The following is a 19765-nucleotide window of genomic DNA, read 5'->3' on the forward strand; positions in this document are numbered from 1 at the left end:
GGTATTATTGACTGAATTCCCAGTCAGGCTCATTATTGCAGAAATCCATGCACCATAACACATGATACTTCATTCAGTCATCTATAGACAAATTTCTTTGGATGTATTCATCATTTTACACACATGTATGCATTATTTATAGCAGAGGTACATAAGATAAGAGCAATGGAAAAACCAGAACATGCATTATAAATTCACAATTCAGACATATATATGTTATTTATCACTTAATGGCATAAGGCAAGATTCAGGGAACAGAAAGAACATGATTGAAACAAGAGAATTAATCACAAGACTACTCTGTTGATACACCTTGGTTTTTAAATTACATGGAATAATTTATGAACCACATTGTCCAGTCACATTAATGTGACCAATGCGTATGTTCAATGTCAGTGCTGAAAACAGTGCAGTCATTGTCGTAATGCAGAAACGGAACAATTTATCTGACTTACAAAAGAGCATGAACATTAGCTTTTGGGACAAGGGTGGAAGCATTTCTGAAATGGCCAAGTTTGGATGTTGTTCCTGTACTGGCATGGTTAAAGTAGACAGTGCATGGCAATATGATGCTATACAAAACTGGCACAGAGGCAACTATGGTGGGCCACGGACTATGGATGACAGGAATGAATAATGGCTGTGGAGATATATATGAGCAAATAAATGTGCAACTGTTGAGCAACTGACCACCCATGAACCAAGGGACTACCAACAGTGTCTCCTCAGTCACCATTCAGTGAATGTTGTTTCGTATGGGCCTCCACAACAGGTGCCTGGTTCATCCACCCATGCTGACTGCTGTTCATTGGCAACAAAGGCTGGAATTTACATGCCAGTACTGCAACTGGATGCCCATTGAATGGTGACAAGTGGCCTTTTCAGATGAAACATGTGTTATGTCCATCATACAGATGGCCATTGGTATGTATGATGTGGAAATGTTTTTGTAGAATTCCCTGGGTGATGTCGCCATTCCTAAAGGCACAAGGAATCAACAGAAGTACAGATCTATCTTTGGGACTTTGTCCACCCTTACATGGAGTTTGGTTGTCCTCGGCATGGTGCCATCTCCCAGCAGGACAATGCAACCTGTCACACAGCTCTGTGTACATGTGTTGTTCAGAGAGCACCATAATGAGTTATCCATACTCCTCTGGCCACCAAACTCCCCGAATTTAAACCCACTTTAGAATCTGTGGGACCACCTCAGTCGGGCTGTTTGCACTGTGGATTCTCAACCAAGAAAATTAGTCCAGCTGGCCATGGCAATGGAGTCAGTGTGGCTCCACACCCAGTTGTTACCTTCTAGAACCTCAATAACTCTCTTCCTGCATATCTCACACTGTGAAAGGTGGTTATTCAGGTTTTTGACAGGTGTTCACATTAATGTGTCTGGTCAGTGTAGACATGTATTATGTTGCTTAAAACATTTTTCATGTTATATGGTGTATTGTCCAGGAGTGCCACTGGTAAATACAGCCTTCCGACCGCTGTTGTGCCTCTACTTCCTTGTATTCTGCTGTTTATTAAATCCAGCGATAGACATGTGTATGCCAGTAGCCATGTCCAACATTTGGTCAAACAGCATTTCCTCTCCACTATTTCATTATCAGTTATGTTCTCCAAATTACTGTTCTGTTCATGAATACACTGCTTATTCTTCCATACTTTTTAGACGAATGGAGAAGGACATTGCATTAAATACGGGAGCAGGGAAGTAACTTAGAAAACAAACACTTCTAGCTAAGAATTTGTTTCAGGGCAAGGAAAGTCTCTTAGCAAGTAGATATGTGAAACATGAGGCATGAAGAGCAGTCTCTAAAGCTTATGTTTATTGGCTTGTTGGGTGTCTCTTTACAGAAAAGAGATCTGGCAGTTGATAAAAATATCACAAGCTAGCAGTAACACAAATGTCAATATTAGTTTGACAGTTGTTTTTCATCTTCAGATCATTTTACATCAGTATTAGACATGCCCTTAATGTAACAAAAACGTAATTAAACAGTTCACAAACATGCTGGTGTACAATAATTTGGGGATGTAATTGATCCCAAAACTAATTTACACTATTTATTCGCATCTCATCACGAGTCACTTCACCCCATTGCACACTCTGCATGCACTACACAAACATCTCTTCCCCTCCATCACATTCTTTCTGCATTCCTCTTGATCCATCTCAACAACTGAGTCAGCATTCCTCATAATGAAGGGAATATTGAGCTCAGGATAGTGAAAGGAAGTTAGCATTGTGAATCTTTGGGCATACAATTTTTCCAGTTACATGCGTTATACTCTGAAAATATGTTGTGTAATGACAGATTTATTTTTTTAAATTTTATGTGTTGTTTTTAACTCTCTCTCTCTCATCTCTCTCTCTCTCTCTCTCCCTCTCTCTCTCTCCCTCCCTCCCTCTCCCTCCCCCTCTCTCCCTCTCTCCCCTCCTCTCTCCCCTCTCCCCTACCTCCCCCTCCCCCCTCATCCCCCTCTCTCCCTCCCCCTCCCCCCTCTCTCTCCTCCCCCTCTCCCTCCTCGCTCTGTCCCCTCCCCACTCCCCATTTCCCTCCCCCTCCTTCCCCCTCCCCATCCCCCTCTGTCCCACTCTCTCCTCCCTCCTCCCTCTCTCCCCTCCACTCCCCACTCACTCACTCCCTCCTCCCTCTCCCTCCCTCCACCTCCCTCCCTCCCTCCCTCCCTCCCTCCCTCCCTCCCTCCCTCCATCCATCCATCCCTCTCCCTGTACCCATCCTCCTTCCCCCTCTCTCCCCTACTATTTCTTTGGACAATTTATTATACTGAGTATACATGAGAATGGTGTATGACTGTGAGGTACTTATTATTACACACAGATGACAGGACTTTAAGAGTGTAACAGTCTTAGAGGAGGCACAAAAAAAGGCTGTATGGAGGGGAGAAGGTCAGGGGATGCTAAAATAAATGGAGGTCAACTTCTCAGGCAAATATAAGGTGAATATAAACCTTATAAGCCGAATTCTGGGGTATAGTGAATGGATAATAAATATTTTTAAAGGCATAGCTACAGGTTGAAAATGGAACCCATATGATGCTATTGTACAAAGCCTATCAAATGCTGAAAAGTGAAGCTGGAGAAAGGAAATGTGCCTATAGTGACAACGCTTAGCCTTTAACATGATGATGAACTCGTTACAAAGCTATAAAAATTAGTAATTACTGGAAATTTGTAATCTGATGCAGACATGTATAAAACTTAAACAAAATACTCTTCATTGGTATCACTACTGGATTTCATGTAAGTTATCACATTACACTAGTTAACAAATTTAAACTTTTGTCTGCATCTGGTTTGTAAATGGGTGGATTTACCTAATTTTGGGGTGGTGAATACACTGGTAAAATCATTTTTTTCTCTATGACATCACATTTCCTAGATACACAGCAGAATAAAAAAATGGTGGTGGCGAAAATTGACACAATTAAGTCAAACAAAAATACACATTCAAAACATTTGAAATCAATGCTATGTTATATGTATATATGGACATGATGCCAATAAAAGGTCCAAATTAGTTCAGAAGATGTTGTCACCTTTAATCGTCTTTGGTTTTTGAAAAATGCGACGACGGAGCTCTTCTTTTGTTTGCTGTTTCATCACTCTCCCTAACAAGACCCCAGCAGTAATCATCTATCATTGAAGGGTTCCAGTGGCCTCAGTAACAGTGTTCCATGGTAAGAATGTCTTGGCAAAAGCATTCACCATGCTCATCGCTTACAGCTCCCAAATTTACCCAGAAGAAATGAAGGTGAGAATGTAAAAAGTGAATTTTAAGCGACATTCTACACAATGGTAACATAATTTCTGTCTTTTCTGGTGCCCAGAAAGCCCTTCAAAATTGCTTTAAAAGAAGACCAAGAAGCTAAATGGATATCTGTGAGTTTGGTATCAAAGGTTGAATCTTTCAGTTGTTTTCTTATTTGTGGTCCAACAAATATACCCTCTTTTAGCTTTGCCTCACTTAATTTGGGAAACTTTTATTTTAAGTGATTGAAGACCTCACCTTCTTTATCCAGAGCTTTTACAAAGTTTTTGATAAGGCCTGACTTGTTAAGAAGGGGAGGCAAAATGATTTTATCAGGCTCAACCAGTAGGGTATTGTTCATATTTGGGTTTCTTGGAACATATGACTTCCTTATAGGCCATTCCTTGATTGTATAGTGGTTCTTGGTGTAACAGTTGTTCCAAAGGCACAAAAAGCAGCAGTATTTTGTGAATCCAGCCTGTAAACCTGTAAGAAGCACAACAACTTTTAAATCGCAGCAAAGCTGCCATTATATTTGATTGCCTCCAGCAGCAAAGCCATGGTCTCATAAGTTTCTTTCATGTCTACTGCGTAAGCCAAAGGTACTGATGGATATGCATCGCCATTATGCAGTAGTACTGCTTTCAAGCTGATTTTACTGGAGTCAATAATAGTTGTGACTCCTGTGGATTATGTTGTACACCTAGCTGCATCATCATACCATAGACATCACTGCATATCGAAATATTGAGCGAAGGAAGCACCTTTTGATCTGAAACAGGAAATTTTTGTTCCTGGTGCTAGATGGTTCTGTTGTTGCAGTCTCGACCCCAAGAATTCAGCTTGCTGTTTTGAAACCTTTAGATCGCAAACCAAGTCGTTCAATTCTTTTTGATTAAAGAGCTGAGGTGAAGTGTCATTATATTGACTTCTATGTGTTTAATACTTTCTGATTCACTTGACATGATGTGTGGTTCCGTGGCTTTCAAGTTACAGACAGGAACAGGCAACTCCTCATCATGGGGCACAGGCAAATGACCTGAAGATACATTCGGATGCGTTATTTTACATCTAGTTTTGCTTGAATGTCCCAAAATATTGTATTTGCAAGACAGAAGTAACAGTCTGAATAATGGTGTTTAGGCTCACACCACACCATTGGTTCAGTGAATGGCATTGCTCGGCATTTTTCCTGTCAACCACTCGGTTAAGGTTGTAGAACAGGTTATGCAGGCAATATGAGGTGCAAAATTTTTATCTTGATCACCAACAGGACAATCAAAACACAGTTTATATGCCTTCTTAACCAAATCTTTGGGCTTTTGAAGTGAATTTCCCACACACATAACAAAAGTTGTCAGGGTGGTTTGGACAGCAACGAGATTTACTAGTTGCCATTTTTCTTAGTGTAAGTTTTAAACACAAAAAGTTTGCACTATCTTTCACAGGAAACACTCACTGAGGGTCTCTTTCACACCACTGGATTACCACACCAACCATTTACTGACAATCTGTAGATCTTCTAGCTCTCCTCTGCAAATCAAAAAACAGACAGTTAAACATCAAAACAGAAGAACAGCAAAAAGCGAAATACTGAATAAGAAAAAAAAAAAACCTTTAAAAACACAAAAATGGTATGTGCTAAAACATTTTGAAAGGTACGAGGGGCATTTGAAAAGTCTGTTCAAAGTCTGAGAGATGGCACCACTGGCTGTATCGAGGTCATGTTCAGTTACTAGCATCTTTGGAAAGAACACACACCAAGTTTCAGCCATATTGGTCTATTTCTTTGTGTTTGGTATTTGTGTGAATCAAGGAAGTCGAGTGATTGTCAAAAAATGGACAAAAAAGTATTTCGTGTGGTGATTAAACATTACTTTATGAAAGGCAAAATGCCTAAGGAGACTAAGGAGGAGCTTGATAAATGTTATGGTGACTCTGCACCTTTGATTAGAACGGTTTATAAGTAGTTTCAATATTTTCAGAGTGGCCATATGGGCATAAGTGATGCTGAACGTTCTGGATGCCCTGTGGAGGTTACGACTCCAGAAATCATTGATAAAATCCATGATATGGTGGTGGATGACAGAAGAATTAATGTGCATGAGATTGCTAGTGCTGTGGGCATCTTGAATGAATGGGTACATAATATTTTGCATAAAGATTTGGACATGAGAAAGCTATCCGCAAAATGGGTTCTGCGATTGCTCATACTTGACCAAAAACAGAATCATGTGAAGTGTTGCAAGGATGGGAAGAATCCGCAGAACTTTAAGCATCGTTTTGTCACTGTGGATGAAACATGGATACATTACTATACTGCTGAGACCAAACTACAATCTAAACAATGGGTTACCAAGGGAGAATTTGCACCAAAAAAGGCGAAGACCATTCCTTCGGTCGGAAAGGTTATGGCGACTGTCTTTTGGGAGTCGCAAGGGATAATCCACATAGACTATCTGGAAAAGGGTAAAACTATTACAGGTGAATGTTTTTCATCATTATTGGACCATTTGAAAATCGAGCTGCAAGCAAAACGCCAGCATTGGACCGCAAAAAAGCCCTTTTTCCATCACGACAATGCACCAGCACACACCTCACCAGTTGTGGTCGCAAAATTAATGGAAATAGGATTCTAACTCGTTTCCCATCCCCCTATTCTCCAGAGTTGCTCCCTCGGACTACTTTTTATTCCCCAATTTAAAGAAATGGCTGGCGGGACAAAGATTTTTTCAAACAAGGAGGTGATTGCAGCAGCTAATAACTGTTTTGCAGACTTGGACAATTCCTACTATTCAGAAGGATCAACAAATTAGAACAGCATTGGAGGAAGTGTATAAGTCTAAAAGGAGATTATGTCAAAAAAAAAAAGGTTTACCCCAAACACGTAAGTAGTTTTTATTTTTGCATGTACTTTTCAAACGCCCCTCGTATATTTGGATTCTACGCACCTCTCACAGTATGTACATTTCCTCCTGACTCACCCTGTATAATCACACACACTTTTTTTCAAGAGAATGAATGCAGTGCCAGACAGTCCTAAAAGTAATGCAAATCTCTCTTTTTATCTCTCTTCCTCTTAGTTCCCACCTTTTTTGACTTTCTCGAAACAAATATTTTGGGTTACAGAGTAAGTGAATGGATAAACACTCGAACTTTCATAATCTGTAAGATGTTGGGAGACATAAACATGTGGCATTGTATCCAGAACTTAGAAGTTAAATTAAAACTCTTACCAGCCTGAAGATTGGCTCGAGCACAACTGTGCTGTATTAGGAGTGATTAGAGATAATATGCTCTCATGCCAACCAGCCATATACCTACCATTTTACCAAGGAATATGACCAATGATGTAACTTATTTTTCACTTATATGAGTGCTGTTAGGAAAGAAAAAAGAAAAAAACATACCTTGTTGTTGTAGAATTATATTGCTGAATATTTTTTAATTGACTTCACAGTGTATGTAGATGATTATACATAAAATGGTTCATGGGTTCTAATACCTTAATTTACTAATCGTATGTGTATTCTGTTTTCAAGACTTGGTTCTCATGATGTGCCAGCTGTATGCCAACACAATTCTTCCGTTGCTGCATCTGTAGGGCGGAGAGATTTGGTGCAGACCTGGTCCTTAGCAGGACTAGCTGCAACTCCAGCAATGGTGGGACCTTCAGAACAGGAAGACGATGTTCCCTGGTCACATCATCCATTTGGAAGGCAATTGGTGGAATCCTTGTAAGCTCTAAGAAAAATCTGAACTTACAGGAAGTGGTGGTGGGGGCTTTGGTGGTGGTGGCGGTACTAGTACTCTTGGCAATAGATTTTTTTGTAATGGATATTTGCTGTAACTATTAATTAGTATGTGCCTCTTTTCCCTATTCACATCTTATAAATTCTAGTTATGTTTCCCATTACATGAATGTTGCTTGTGGGCTACTGCTGCCATATTCGATGCACTACTTCGATGTCTCACTTTTTGAACAATGTGAAGAGAAAGTTCTGGGATTGTACAAGTTGTTTTTGAGTAAATTGTGGCTCAAGGCAAAAAAAAAAGAGTTTGTAAAATTGTTAAGAATAATGGAATATTAGTTGAGATTCATCTTTTGCATGAGTTATTATTAATAGCAAAACTTCTTGTGTGGACTTTATTACTTTACTACTGATTGCCAAAATTTGTTTATGCACATTCATTTATTTAAACCCATTTTATTTACATGTAACATTGCAAGATTCTTTGTGCATGAAAGTTATTTCCCCATCTCTTAAGACTTATCCCTCCTGTGCCAAAATGTAGTAAACCTTGGTTTGTCTTTGATCTTGAATAGCCATCATTAAGGATAATGATATTGTAAAATGAGAGAAGATAAACAAAGGTTAAGTTACACTTGTAAATAACATAGAAAGACATGAAATAATTGCAGTCAGAAAAATGAATTAGTAACTTAAAAGTTGTTTGCTGTTAAATCCAGAACACACAACAATATTCCTTCAAGGACAATACTCAGTTGCTTAGTTGTTTTAATTTTAAAACGGAATGTTGTGAGCATCCACTGTACTGCCTGCGTAAGTGGTCAGAACTGTTGCAGGCACTTCAACATCAAAAGAATATGTATTCCTGTCTCAGTCATTTGATTTGAGCTTTCAGCACATCTTATTAGATACCCAACTAACTCGGTAATTTTATTTTCTCTAACTTATATCTGTATGTGCCCTCTGCTTTTTCTGTTTTAATGTACCTCTTATGTTTTTTTTCTCTAATGTTTACGGCTCATCTATTTAATATTCTTCTCAGAAACTGAGTTTTTTCACATAATGTATTATTTTCCTTGCTTTCTGCAAACATGCTTTCAAATTGTGCCATGCCATTGGTCATACAGGCTTACACTTTTTACAGTACAACATAATACTCCTTGGGTTCCTGTTAACATAAAATATCTCCTAGTTGTAGAGGTCCTATACACCAGCTGAAAACCGTATTCTTATACCTAGAAGCATATATTAATTATCAAATCGTGAGCTGTAAACACAGATTTTGTAAGAGTAAATATTATTAAACAGTTATATTCTAAGACTAACAAGACTTGTAGAGTGTTTAGCCTTCCGCCCCAAAGCCTTGATTAAAATGACAGGTTTTGAGGTTAGGTACATATCATATGCTGAAACTGAATGTTAAATTAATTTAAAACTGTATCAGGGAATTTTCTTTGTAAAAAATATGTTCTGGTTATGTGATGCAAACCCTGAGAGTACAAAAACCATGGCAAAGTGTCATGGTCACACCCTGATCTCTTCATCACTGATGAAAGACACAATTTTTGCTTCTTCTTGAATTGCTCTACCAACAAAATTTGTATTAAATTACAGTGCACAGGATGTAAACAAATTACATATACAAAATTTTTGAGCTTTAGAAGAGATAAAAAGAAACCTTTCTTTATGTGATAAAAATGTCATAGGTGCACCGTTTGTCCGCTAAGGTTCCATCAAGGTTTTGTCGCTAGTGATATTCAAAGACAGTGTGAAAACTACTGTGATATGAATACTGTTTTTTGGAGATGTTGCTGATAATGTTGTCGGTTTACATTAATGCAAACTCACACCAGCGTGTCACTGACTACATAACATGCTTGAAGAAACAGGTATTTCACAAACAGTGGCTGCAGCTGTAGCCAAATGGACAACCAGCTTTTCTGGTGTGGAGCAAGTGAGGTCGGGAGAATGTGATGGGTACAGTATTGGTCCAGCCCTCCCTTTGTTTTCTTTCATTGTTCAGGTTCATTATACCATGGCCACAACATGTTTCCGACCTCACTTCTATGGATTTTTGTGTGTGCAGAGGAGAGGTGAAATGTTTGGAGTACAAGACACTCCAGAAGACCTGGTTACTCATGTGGGTGAAGGTGCAGCCATTGTTCATGAAACATCTGTTTGTTTTGTGTATGTTAGACAATCATTTCCAACCATATGTCTGTAATTCTAAGGAAAATAGGAGTAAGCTATAGGAGAAGACGGGTCGTACACAAGATGTACAAGAACCGAGAGGAAAGTTAGGATACGAAGACCAAGAATGAAGTGCTCGGATTAAAAAGGGTGTAAGACAGGGATGTAGTCTTTTGCACCTATTGTTCGATCTATACATCAAAGAGGCAATGATGGAACTAAAAGAAAAGTTCAAGTTTAGGATTAGAATTCAGGATGAAAGGATATTGATGATAAGACTGACTGTTGACATTGCTAATCTCGGTGAAGGTGAAGAAGAATTATAGGATCTTTTTAATGGAATGAACAGTCTAATGAGTACACAAAATGGATCAAGAATAAACCAGAAAAATATGAAAGTAATGAGAAGTAGCAGAAATGAGAATAGTTAGAAATTTAATATCAAAATCGTGAAGCAGGCAAAGTTAAGGCATTCTGCTACCTTGAAAGCAAAGTAACCCATGATGGATGAAACAAGGATGATATAAAAAGGAGACTAGCACAGGCATTCCTGGACAAGAGATCAAGCGTAGCCTTTAATTTGAGAAAGAAATTTCTGAGAACCTACATTTGGAGCACAGCATCTCATGTTAGTGAATCGTGGATAGTGGCAAACCAGAATGGAAGAGAATCGAAGTGTTTGAGATTTGGTGCTACAGAAGAATGTTGAAAATCGGGTGGACTGATAAAATAAAGAATGAGGAATCAGTGAAGAAAGGAACTTACAGAAAACACTGATGAGAAGAAGGGATAGGATGGTAGGACACTTGTTTAGGAATCAGGGAATAACCTCCATGGTATGAGAGGGAGCTGTAGACAGTAAAAACTGTAGGGGAAGACCTATATTGGAGTACATCTAGCAAATAATTGAGGACGTATGTGCAAGTGCCACTCTGAGAAGAGGAGGTTACGTAGGAGTGGAGAAGAGGAGGGGGGGCAGCAACAATCATTAACACACAGGTGCCAGTTATGTATTAATGTGAGTGTTTGACATTTTCAGCAGCATGTGTAAAATAATACTCATAACATGGCAGTTAATAATGATGATCGTGTTCTACGGTTCAACGGCCTGGTGCAGGTATTTCAGTTAGATGCCACATTGGCGACTTGCATTTCCGTGAGCCCAGTTGCAACCTGCATACTGTTGTGGTCTTCTATCCAAGCACTAACCGGACCTGACATTGCTTAACTTTGGTGATCAGATGAGAACAGTGTATTCAACATCACAAGGCCACTAGCACTCACGCCATTTGATGACCATTTCTGAACATCAGTAGCATCAAGACTTTTGTGGTCCACAAACAGGGAAGCAGTTAACCTTCAACATTTTCATAACATTAAAAAGGTGTTTGTTGTTATCTGCTCTAGGCACTCTAAAATTCTGCATGTCTAATTTTTTTTTCCCCCATCCTGTGGATAGCTTTAGGTGGTATCATCAACTGATAATGGCCCCACAGGAGATGATCTTCACAATTAGATATTGTTAATTATACAAATATAGAGTGGAAATGCAGTGCTGGTCATTAAAACTTACTGCCATGAAATAATCATACAACAAATACAAATATTAGAGTGACATGAAGTATTCTATGTGCTTAAGTATACCAATAATTAGCATTTCAGATCAACCGCACAAAGTAGGTAAGAGTAACGCCATCTGCATTTTGTATATAAGGAAAGATTATGCAGTGGTCATCTCATTCAGAAATTGTGTTTAAATTTTGATTGTTTTGCCTCATGTAATAAGAAAAAAACATCTATTAGCATGTGTTGGAATTAGACAGCAAAAGGATCGTTGCCTGTTGAGGCTACAGTTTATTGTTCTTCAATATTGCTGTTTGCACTGTTCAGGACCCTACCACTGTCATACGAGTATGGAGTCAGTCAGTAAAGCCCCTTTTACACAGTCATCTTTCTTGTCTCAATTGCCTACTCGGGACAAGTGCATCTACTGCAGCTCCACTTTTATTTTATTGCCATACTGAGTCTCATCTGTTTTAAGTAATCATTTTCATTTACACATCAGCACCAAAATTTCCGTTCTTGTAAGAGCTGTGTGCTGTACAGTTTGGCATCTGAATGGTGAAAGTGAGGTTATGAGTGACCATCCTTTTTATGGAAAAATAGAAATATAGTAACAAAATGTAGAACTAAGCAGTGACAATAGAATTTATTAATGACCGAAGCAGAATAAATAGTGGAAGTTCTTGTCACAGTTGTGTGGTAAACTGTTCACACTCATGAGAACTGAAAGAATGGGACAAGTGTCATCCAAACATTTCAGAACATATTCAGATGTTTGCTCAAGAAAATACATCTTGCAAAAACATCAGACAGTATGTAGAACATAGTAAATAGCGCCTTTTAGCTTTATTTTTTTTGCTAAATGCCAAATAACAACAAAAATAATTATTTTTCTTGTCCAATAATCCTGACTTTCTCACTGTTGAAATAATTTTCATTAAAAGATATTTATGTGTTTACTTTCCTTTTTTGTGCATAGTTTCTGCATCCTCTCAGATGCGTCCCAGTTGTGAGTACAGCACCACAATGGACATATCTGTGTGCAAAGGGTCTGAGGAGAATAAATGTTTCCAGATTACGTTTTTCATCATCATACGGATCCAACAGCTGATGTAATAGCATGGGATGCCATTGAATGATCAACATGATAACGTTTAGTTCTCACATGTCGTATTTGTATATCAGCAGCTATTATCATTCACCAAGATACAAGGGATATTTCACAAAAAGAGCATACTATTTTTTTTATCTACACTTCCCCCTCCCCCCCCCCCCCCCTCCCCAATATCTCTTTACATTCCTTCAATATGATCTCCCTGCTTCTCTGTGGCTGAATTCCAATGTCTTGGAAGCTCTGTTATTCTGTACAGGCCACCACTTCTGTACATCAGTTTGAATGGCTCAGGTAATAGTGGTAGAAAGCTCTTCCAGAGAAAGATAATGATGTCCACATGTAGGTTCCAGAACAAGTTGAAGTCTGGTGGACTCGTGTCCGGGCTGTAGGGAGGTTGTAGCAACACTTCCCGTCCTTATTGGTGCAGTTTTTGCACTGCAACATTGCCAATATGTGGACGAGCATTGTCATGGAGAATGAGTGGCCCAGACTCGAGCAACTGAGGTTGGGTTTTGTGCATTTTTCTGCACAGATTTTGTGTGAGGTTACAATAATACACTGCTGTGCCACTTGTTCCACATGAAACTCTGACTGTGATGATGATTGCTTGGTGATCGTAAGCAAAAATCATCGTTTGCTTGAGCTTTGATTGAGCACGTTAAAATTTTTTTGGACATGGAGAATCTGAAGCTCTCTACTCATTGGACTGTGATTTCAGCTGTGGTTCAAAGTCTCTAATCCATATTTCATCAATAGTGATAATTTGACACAAGAATCCTTTATCTTCACAGTCAAATCATTGTTTGTGCAAGGTTGCGATGTCCAGACATTTCTACTGCTCTTCAAATTATATGTTCTTCTGAGAGTTCTTTACAAGTAGTACAGCAATATTCTTCAAGAGCATCTGCTAAAAGTTTCATACTTCGTTCATCTTTTGACGTTTGTGGTCTTCCGGGTCTTGGATTTTCATCTATGCTCATACAACTGTCGTGAAAAACGATTAAACCAACATGAAGCTGTACCACAGTCCACTGTAAACTCACCACAAACTTCACTTAACACACTGTGGATTTCTGTGAGGTTTTTGGCACATAAAGTTTTGATCTTGATGTACGACCTCTGGTGTTCAACAGTCACAGTACCCGAGACCCCTGCAGGGTCCATTTCTACGTCTCGCCAATTTTTCCATTGTTGTTGCATCAGATAATCCATAGTAATATCAATCTGTGCATTAGTTATGAAACATCCCTCATTAACACGAGACTATAAATTGCCCACACTGTCCTAACCTATCTTGATACAGAGGACATTGGGCTGTTGCCTTGGCCAGCATGTTCTCCCACTCAATGAAAACAGCTGCTCGTGGATTGTCAAGATAATGACACATCACATTTCACCAGCCACTGTGACTGATGAACTCAGGCACAGAGTGGAGCAGAAAGGAGTGATGCATTTCTCATCCAGTCTCAGCCCGGCACCCAGTTGGGTCACAGCCATTCTCACTTCTCTGTTTACTAAATTCTACAACTTGTGTTCCCTGAAATCACCTAAAAATTAAATTATGAATTATTCCTAATACTCTATACACACACACACACACACACACACACACACACACACACACACACACAAAATGGCTCTGAGCACTATGGGACTTAACATCTGGGGTCATCAGTCCCCTAGAACTTAGAACTAGTTAAACCTAACTAACCTAAGGACATCACACACATCCATGCCTGAGGCAGGATGCGAACCTGCGACCGTAGCGGTCGCGCAGTTCCAGACTGAAGTGCCTAGAGCCGCTCGTCCACCACCGCTGCACACACACACACACACACACACACACACACACACACACACACACACACACACACACACACACACACAGTAAGTAAACTTTTGTTATTTGCAATTGCTCCTGCTGTTTCAGTGTTATTGACCAGCAGTGTATTCATAAAAATACAAGGGGTGGATACAAAGTAGTGGTAACACTGCTGTAGCATCATATCCCTGAGTCAGTGAGATGCCATCTGTGTTGACACAATAAAGGCCTGTGAGACGAGTTAGTACAGTGAGCGAGGACAATATTCTGTCAATCTACTGCAATGTGTAGACCATTGAACATCATATCAGTAGTGCAATCACCCTAACATCATGTTTACAAAGATAGAGCAAAGTTATTGGCTCAAAATTGAAGTGACATGAGGTCGGAGTATGCAATAATGTTTCCAGGGACTGTGTGAAGCATCTGGTGACACAGCGTTGCCATACAGCTCAGTCACACAGTGAATTAAAATGTTCAGATTAGGCAGAGATGCTGCAAAGGATCACCCCTGTACAGGATGAGCCAACATGGGAACAGGTCCTTGCTTCCTTGTTGGACGCTGATTGCCGCTGAACTGTGCCTGAGTTATCAGCAGAAGTCGGAGTATGCCACAAAACTGTGCTCCTCATTCTGCACAACATTCTTGGGTACCACAAAATTGCCGTCCGTTGGATACCCAATGAAATATCTCAGATGCAACAATGGCACTGATGTACTGTCGCACGGGATTTGTTGGGCCAGTACGAGAGGAAAAGTAATGACTTTTTCAATGCATCATCAGTATTAAGGAAACCTGTTCACGCTTGTATGAACCAAACTTGAAACACCAATCCAATGAATGGAGGCATCCCTGTTCTCCTCGTCCACAGAAAGTGCATGCTACACAAAGTGCTGTGAAGGTGATGTTCATTGTGGTGACATATGACACTGAGGGGTAATACTGCACAACGCTGTACCACCAAGAGCGACGGTAGATGTTGCCTACAAATGCACAGTCCTGCAACACAATCTTCATCTAGTGCTTAGGTGAAAGCAATAACATTTCATTCTGCATGACAATGCACAATACCACACCGCTGCTGCTGTCTAGAATCTCTTCTGCCACTGGCGGTGGGAGAGGCTGGAACATCCACTGTACTCGTTTGACGTGAGTCCCTGTGATCACGATTTCTTTGCCAAAGTGGAAGAACCACTGCTAGGGATCCAGTACAACACCAGAGATGACATTATCCGTGCTGTAGGACAGTCAGTATGGGACATCAACAGAAATAGAAGTGGAGATGGTATACGATGTGTTACAGACATTTGGCAGAAGATTATAAATAATAGGGGTGATTACATTGAAGACATGTAACTATAAGTGCCTCTGTCATTAAAGTCATTTCAGAGCAGAATAATAGTTCTCAATACTTTATATTCAGCCCTAGTATCTGAACATACTGCCATTTTCAAATTCGTCTCTTAAGCAACCACTGTGTAAGGTGTTAAGAATAGTTGTATCTTAGTAACAGAATTGCTGTGTCAGTACAGACTACCTATTAATGTAGTTGTTTATTTGCCCTTTAATTTTTTCAAATTTTTTACTTTTAAAGTTAAATTATATGTTTCATTGTACTTTAAAAACTCTTAATTGCTCTCTATAATTTTTCAGAATTGCTCATTATGCTAAACAGTCAGATATTCAGACAGCAGCTATGTTGTGCTGTATATTTAGTACCCGTCCAGAGAGCCAGGAAATTCGTAAACATAAACATCTAAGCAAGTCTGTCAATGTCAGTGTAAGTATAACCACTTTCATTTCAGTTTATTCATTAAGTAGTGATCAATCTCTAAAAAACTGAAAGCCGACTTGGTGTTATCTCAGTTAGACTGGCTGTCAATCATGGTTCCTGTGATAAATTAATAACTGAATGAAGAATCGTTCAAAGCAGCAGGCAGTAGTTGCTGTTGCATTTGTGAAATATGAGATAAAGAAGCTAGAAAGTTAGGATTCACGTATGTCATTTTCTTAGGTTATCTGCTCAGTTATGAGACAAAATTTTAAGCATTACAGAGAAACAGTTCTCAGGAAATAGTAAATCTACAAAATCGGATGCAAGGAGTAGATAACATAATGGAAATGAATGAGAAAAAAATACACATTATAAATTAACAATGTAAGGAAAAGATAGATTGCTACTACATTCTTATATGTGTAGTTGTGTTTTATTTGTGCCTGTCTGCAACTTAACTTGTCATCTTTAAGGTAAGCAGTAATCTGCATTTTCCTTACATTGTTGATATTCCAACCTGTAGTTTTCATTGTTTCATTATAAATTAGGCATGTATAGAAGTTATCTGAACATAGATAATGGATAGTAAGCAAATGTGAGAGAGAAAGCAGTATCATATAATACTATATAACGAGAAGAGTCAAATATGTCACATCAGGGAGAAAATGCATCCTTTCAGGCTGCGGCATGTGAGATGTGGCAGCCATGTTGTATGTGTTTCATTCTTGGGCAGTTTATTCTGCCCTAGGTGCTGGATATTTCCGGTGTGCTTGGCATTTCTCTCTGTGCCGCGAATGTGCATTGGGGAAATAAGAATATGTATTTACACCATTTACATTCATAAGTCATGTGTTTGTTCAACAAGCGTACAGCTGTGGTTGTATACTTTTTACATTGTAGGAAACTTCAGTTGAGAAAACTGGAATTGCAAAGAGACATGTTGGCTGGCAATTACTTGACCTCAGGAGATGAAATTTCAATTACTGCTGATAGAAATGATTAAAAAACTTTTTAAGGTTTTAGGACCTGTTTTCCTTCATCAAGGAGGAAAGAGCTGACATAAAGTTGAGAGGGTTCCCCCCACCACCTCCCCCTCTCCTCCCCTCTTCTCCCCTCCTGACCTCCCCCATCCCCTCCTCTCCCCTCCCCAATTCAGAGATGATACAAGATGAACAATTCTGAATGGACGCAACAGAACACTCTTTCATGAACTCTGAAGGCTGGCCAACTGATACTCACATCCTGCCATTCTCCAGGACATAACCTCCATTATTTATACTTTTACTTTTTTATCTTCATCTTGCTGCTGTCTCCCCCCTCCCCCCCTCTTTTTCTGCTTTCTTCCAGTTCCTGATGGAATTATTCATTTAATTTTTCATTTACCTTCCTCTTTAATTCATCCTGATTTCTCTCTATCAAAAGCACAATATTTATGTTCAGTAATGGAAATTTTTGGATGGAAAAATATGTAAAATGAGGAAATGGCAACCATTCACCTGTAATGGAACAATGCATGGTGCACAGATACATGTAACAGAATATGGTATTCACCCTAGCTTCTGAACTCTTGCCTTTTCTAGCAAAAGTACACACGTTCACACAAACAACCCCACAGACACCCACACACTCTCCCATAGTAGCAGTGAGCTTTATTATTGAATATCAATTATTGAAAGCAGTTGCCTGAGCAGGTGGACGGCAGGTTAGGGAAGGATGCGCAATGTAAGGGGTGGGTAGTGGGATAGTGTGAAGCAGGTGTTTTCGACAATTGACTCAGTGGCTGCACAAGATGAAAAAAGTTCAGAGGGTTGGCGTATAAGAAATAAATGGATAGATAGATAGAGGGAGGTGGGAGTAGGAAAGTAAAATGGCGGGGAGGGGGGGGGGGGTTGCTGAGGAAGGTGGTGATGAGAAGAGAGGTATCTACATCATGATATTTTATTGTATATACACATACAATCTGTGGTGTTTAAAGAACATGAAAGAGTGGTGAGAATAGGGCAGTAGTGTTGACATTGAGCTGACACCGCACTGCAGCTTCTTCTTCAGGTTTTTTAAAAATAATTGTGAGTTTCAATGTAATAGCAATATAATAGCAACAGTCAAGCGCTCAACCTGCATATTAAGGACTGAACTGCTATTGCTATTAACCACATGTGCCACACTTCAGCTGCTGTGGCACTCTACTGCAGTTTTAGAGTAAAAGAAAATACCAAAATACTGAAATTAGACTGACATGATAATAAATTATGAAGAAGGGAGAAGAGACTCAAACACGCTCAGGACTAGAGTGGATTCAACTGTAAAATCTTATGAACATGTAATTACCACATGCGATATTTTGAGACATTAGATTCATGAGAAGGATTCAATGATAAAGCAGCCAGCATAAAATAGGAATTTTACTCAAACTGAAATGCATCTCTAGAGGCTGAGGTTCATCCCCTGGGCATAGTTTTGACAGTGTTAGCATACTGTCAAAGTGTTGATAAATAAATTTCAATATTTTACAGCTAAGTAATTCTACCTCTGTAATTTTGCTTCAGATTTCTCTTCAGAAGTCACATAAAGAGAAAAATATGTGTGACTTTGTGTCACATTAATTTCTTCATTGTTCACATATTAGTAGATAAAAATGGGTTATTCTTAATGGACTGCAAATGATGTCCCAAAGATTCGTTCAGTAATCATTTAGAAACAATTAAAGTACTGAACTACAAAGTCTACAATGGAAATGACTCATCTTTGCAGAATTATGCATACACAGGCTTAATAGACTAAGCAGTCTTTTAAAACTTCCATCTGAAAGTGATGCAAAGTATGTGTGGGAATAGTGATCATTATTAAAGTTCTGAAGAGCTATATTCCTTTATCAGCATATGGAATTTGTACATATGTAAAATATATACAGGGTGAGTCACTAACTATTGCCACCTAGAATAATTCCGAAAGTATGACAATAGCTGAAAAGTTTGTGGGACAAATGTTGCATGGTACAACGGGGGCCATAATATGACATTGGTTTTTTGTTGCTAGGTAGGGTCACATCAGATATATGAAGATCAACTTTGTTTTTTTTTTTAAATGGGATGCTGTAGTTTGGCACTTATTTTCTGATATTGAAACGAATCCAGTGATATGTGACAGTAAGGTCTTTGAAGGTCAACGAACTTCAAAAAGGTGGCATGAACGTCCATTTACAGAAGGTGTTCGAAGTAATGACCATTGGTAGCAATGAAGTGCTGCAATTTTCTTATCATGGATTGAGTAGTATTCCTTATTGCTTCGGCATTTATCAAAGCATGTGCTCTGACGATTCTCTCTCATATATCGTGCAAATAGTAAATATTCATCGAATACAGCATATCTGTCTAACATGCCATTGACACGTAAACACCATTTGTCAGTTTCACAATACAACACTAATAGGAACGACAAGACCAGTAATGTCAAATCAAGCGAAAGTGAATGATGTATTCCTTTGAAGAACAAATCAATATGCTTCTCATTTATGGAGAATGCCAACAAAATTCAGTGAGAGCTAGAGACTTACACACCGACAGATTTTCTCAACGTACTCACCATACACGTCGTACATTTAAATATGTAGATGATGAATTTAAAACAACTGGATCTTTAATGCATCAGAAACGTATCCGCCAAAGAAAAGTTACTAACGAGGAAAAGGTAATTGGTACTCTCGCCACTGTGGTTCGAGATCCTTGTGTTAGTTTGTGTCAAATCGTAAGGGAATCTGGCATGAGCCA

At 39.1% G+C, this 19765-nt stretch overlaps 1 protein-coding gene across 3 annotated transcripts in view; it reads left to right on the forward strand.

Annotated features, from left to right (window-relative positions):
- The window catches only part of LOC124798409 (GATOR complex protein WDR59), a 283785-nt gene that overhangs the window by 147946 nt on the left and 116074 nt on the right, over nucleotides 1-19765 (forward strand). For all 3 annotated transcript variants that reach the window (XM_047261802.1, XM_047261803.1, XM_047261804.1), the window contains exons 16-17: nucleotides 7325-7519; nucleotides 15878-16004. In XM_047261802.1, coding sequence (XP_047117758.1) covers nucleotides 7325-7519; nucleotides 15878-16004 — 322 coding nt within the window. The remainder of the gene's footprint in view (nucleotides 1-7324; nucleotides 7520-15877; nucleotides 16005-19765) is intronic.

Source organism: Schistocerca piceifrons, chromosome 5, assembly GCF_021461385.2.
Source record: "Schistocerca piceifrons isolate TAMUIC-IGC-003096 chromosome 5, iqSchPice1.1, whole genome shotgun sequence".
Classification (NCBI taxonomy): Eukaryota; Metazoa; Arthropoda; class Insecta; order Orthoptera; family Acrididae; genus Schistocerca; species Schistocerca piceifrons.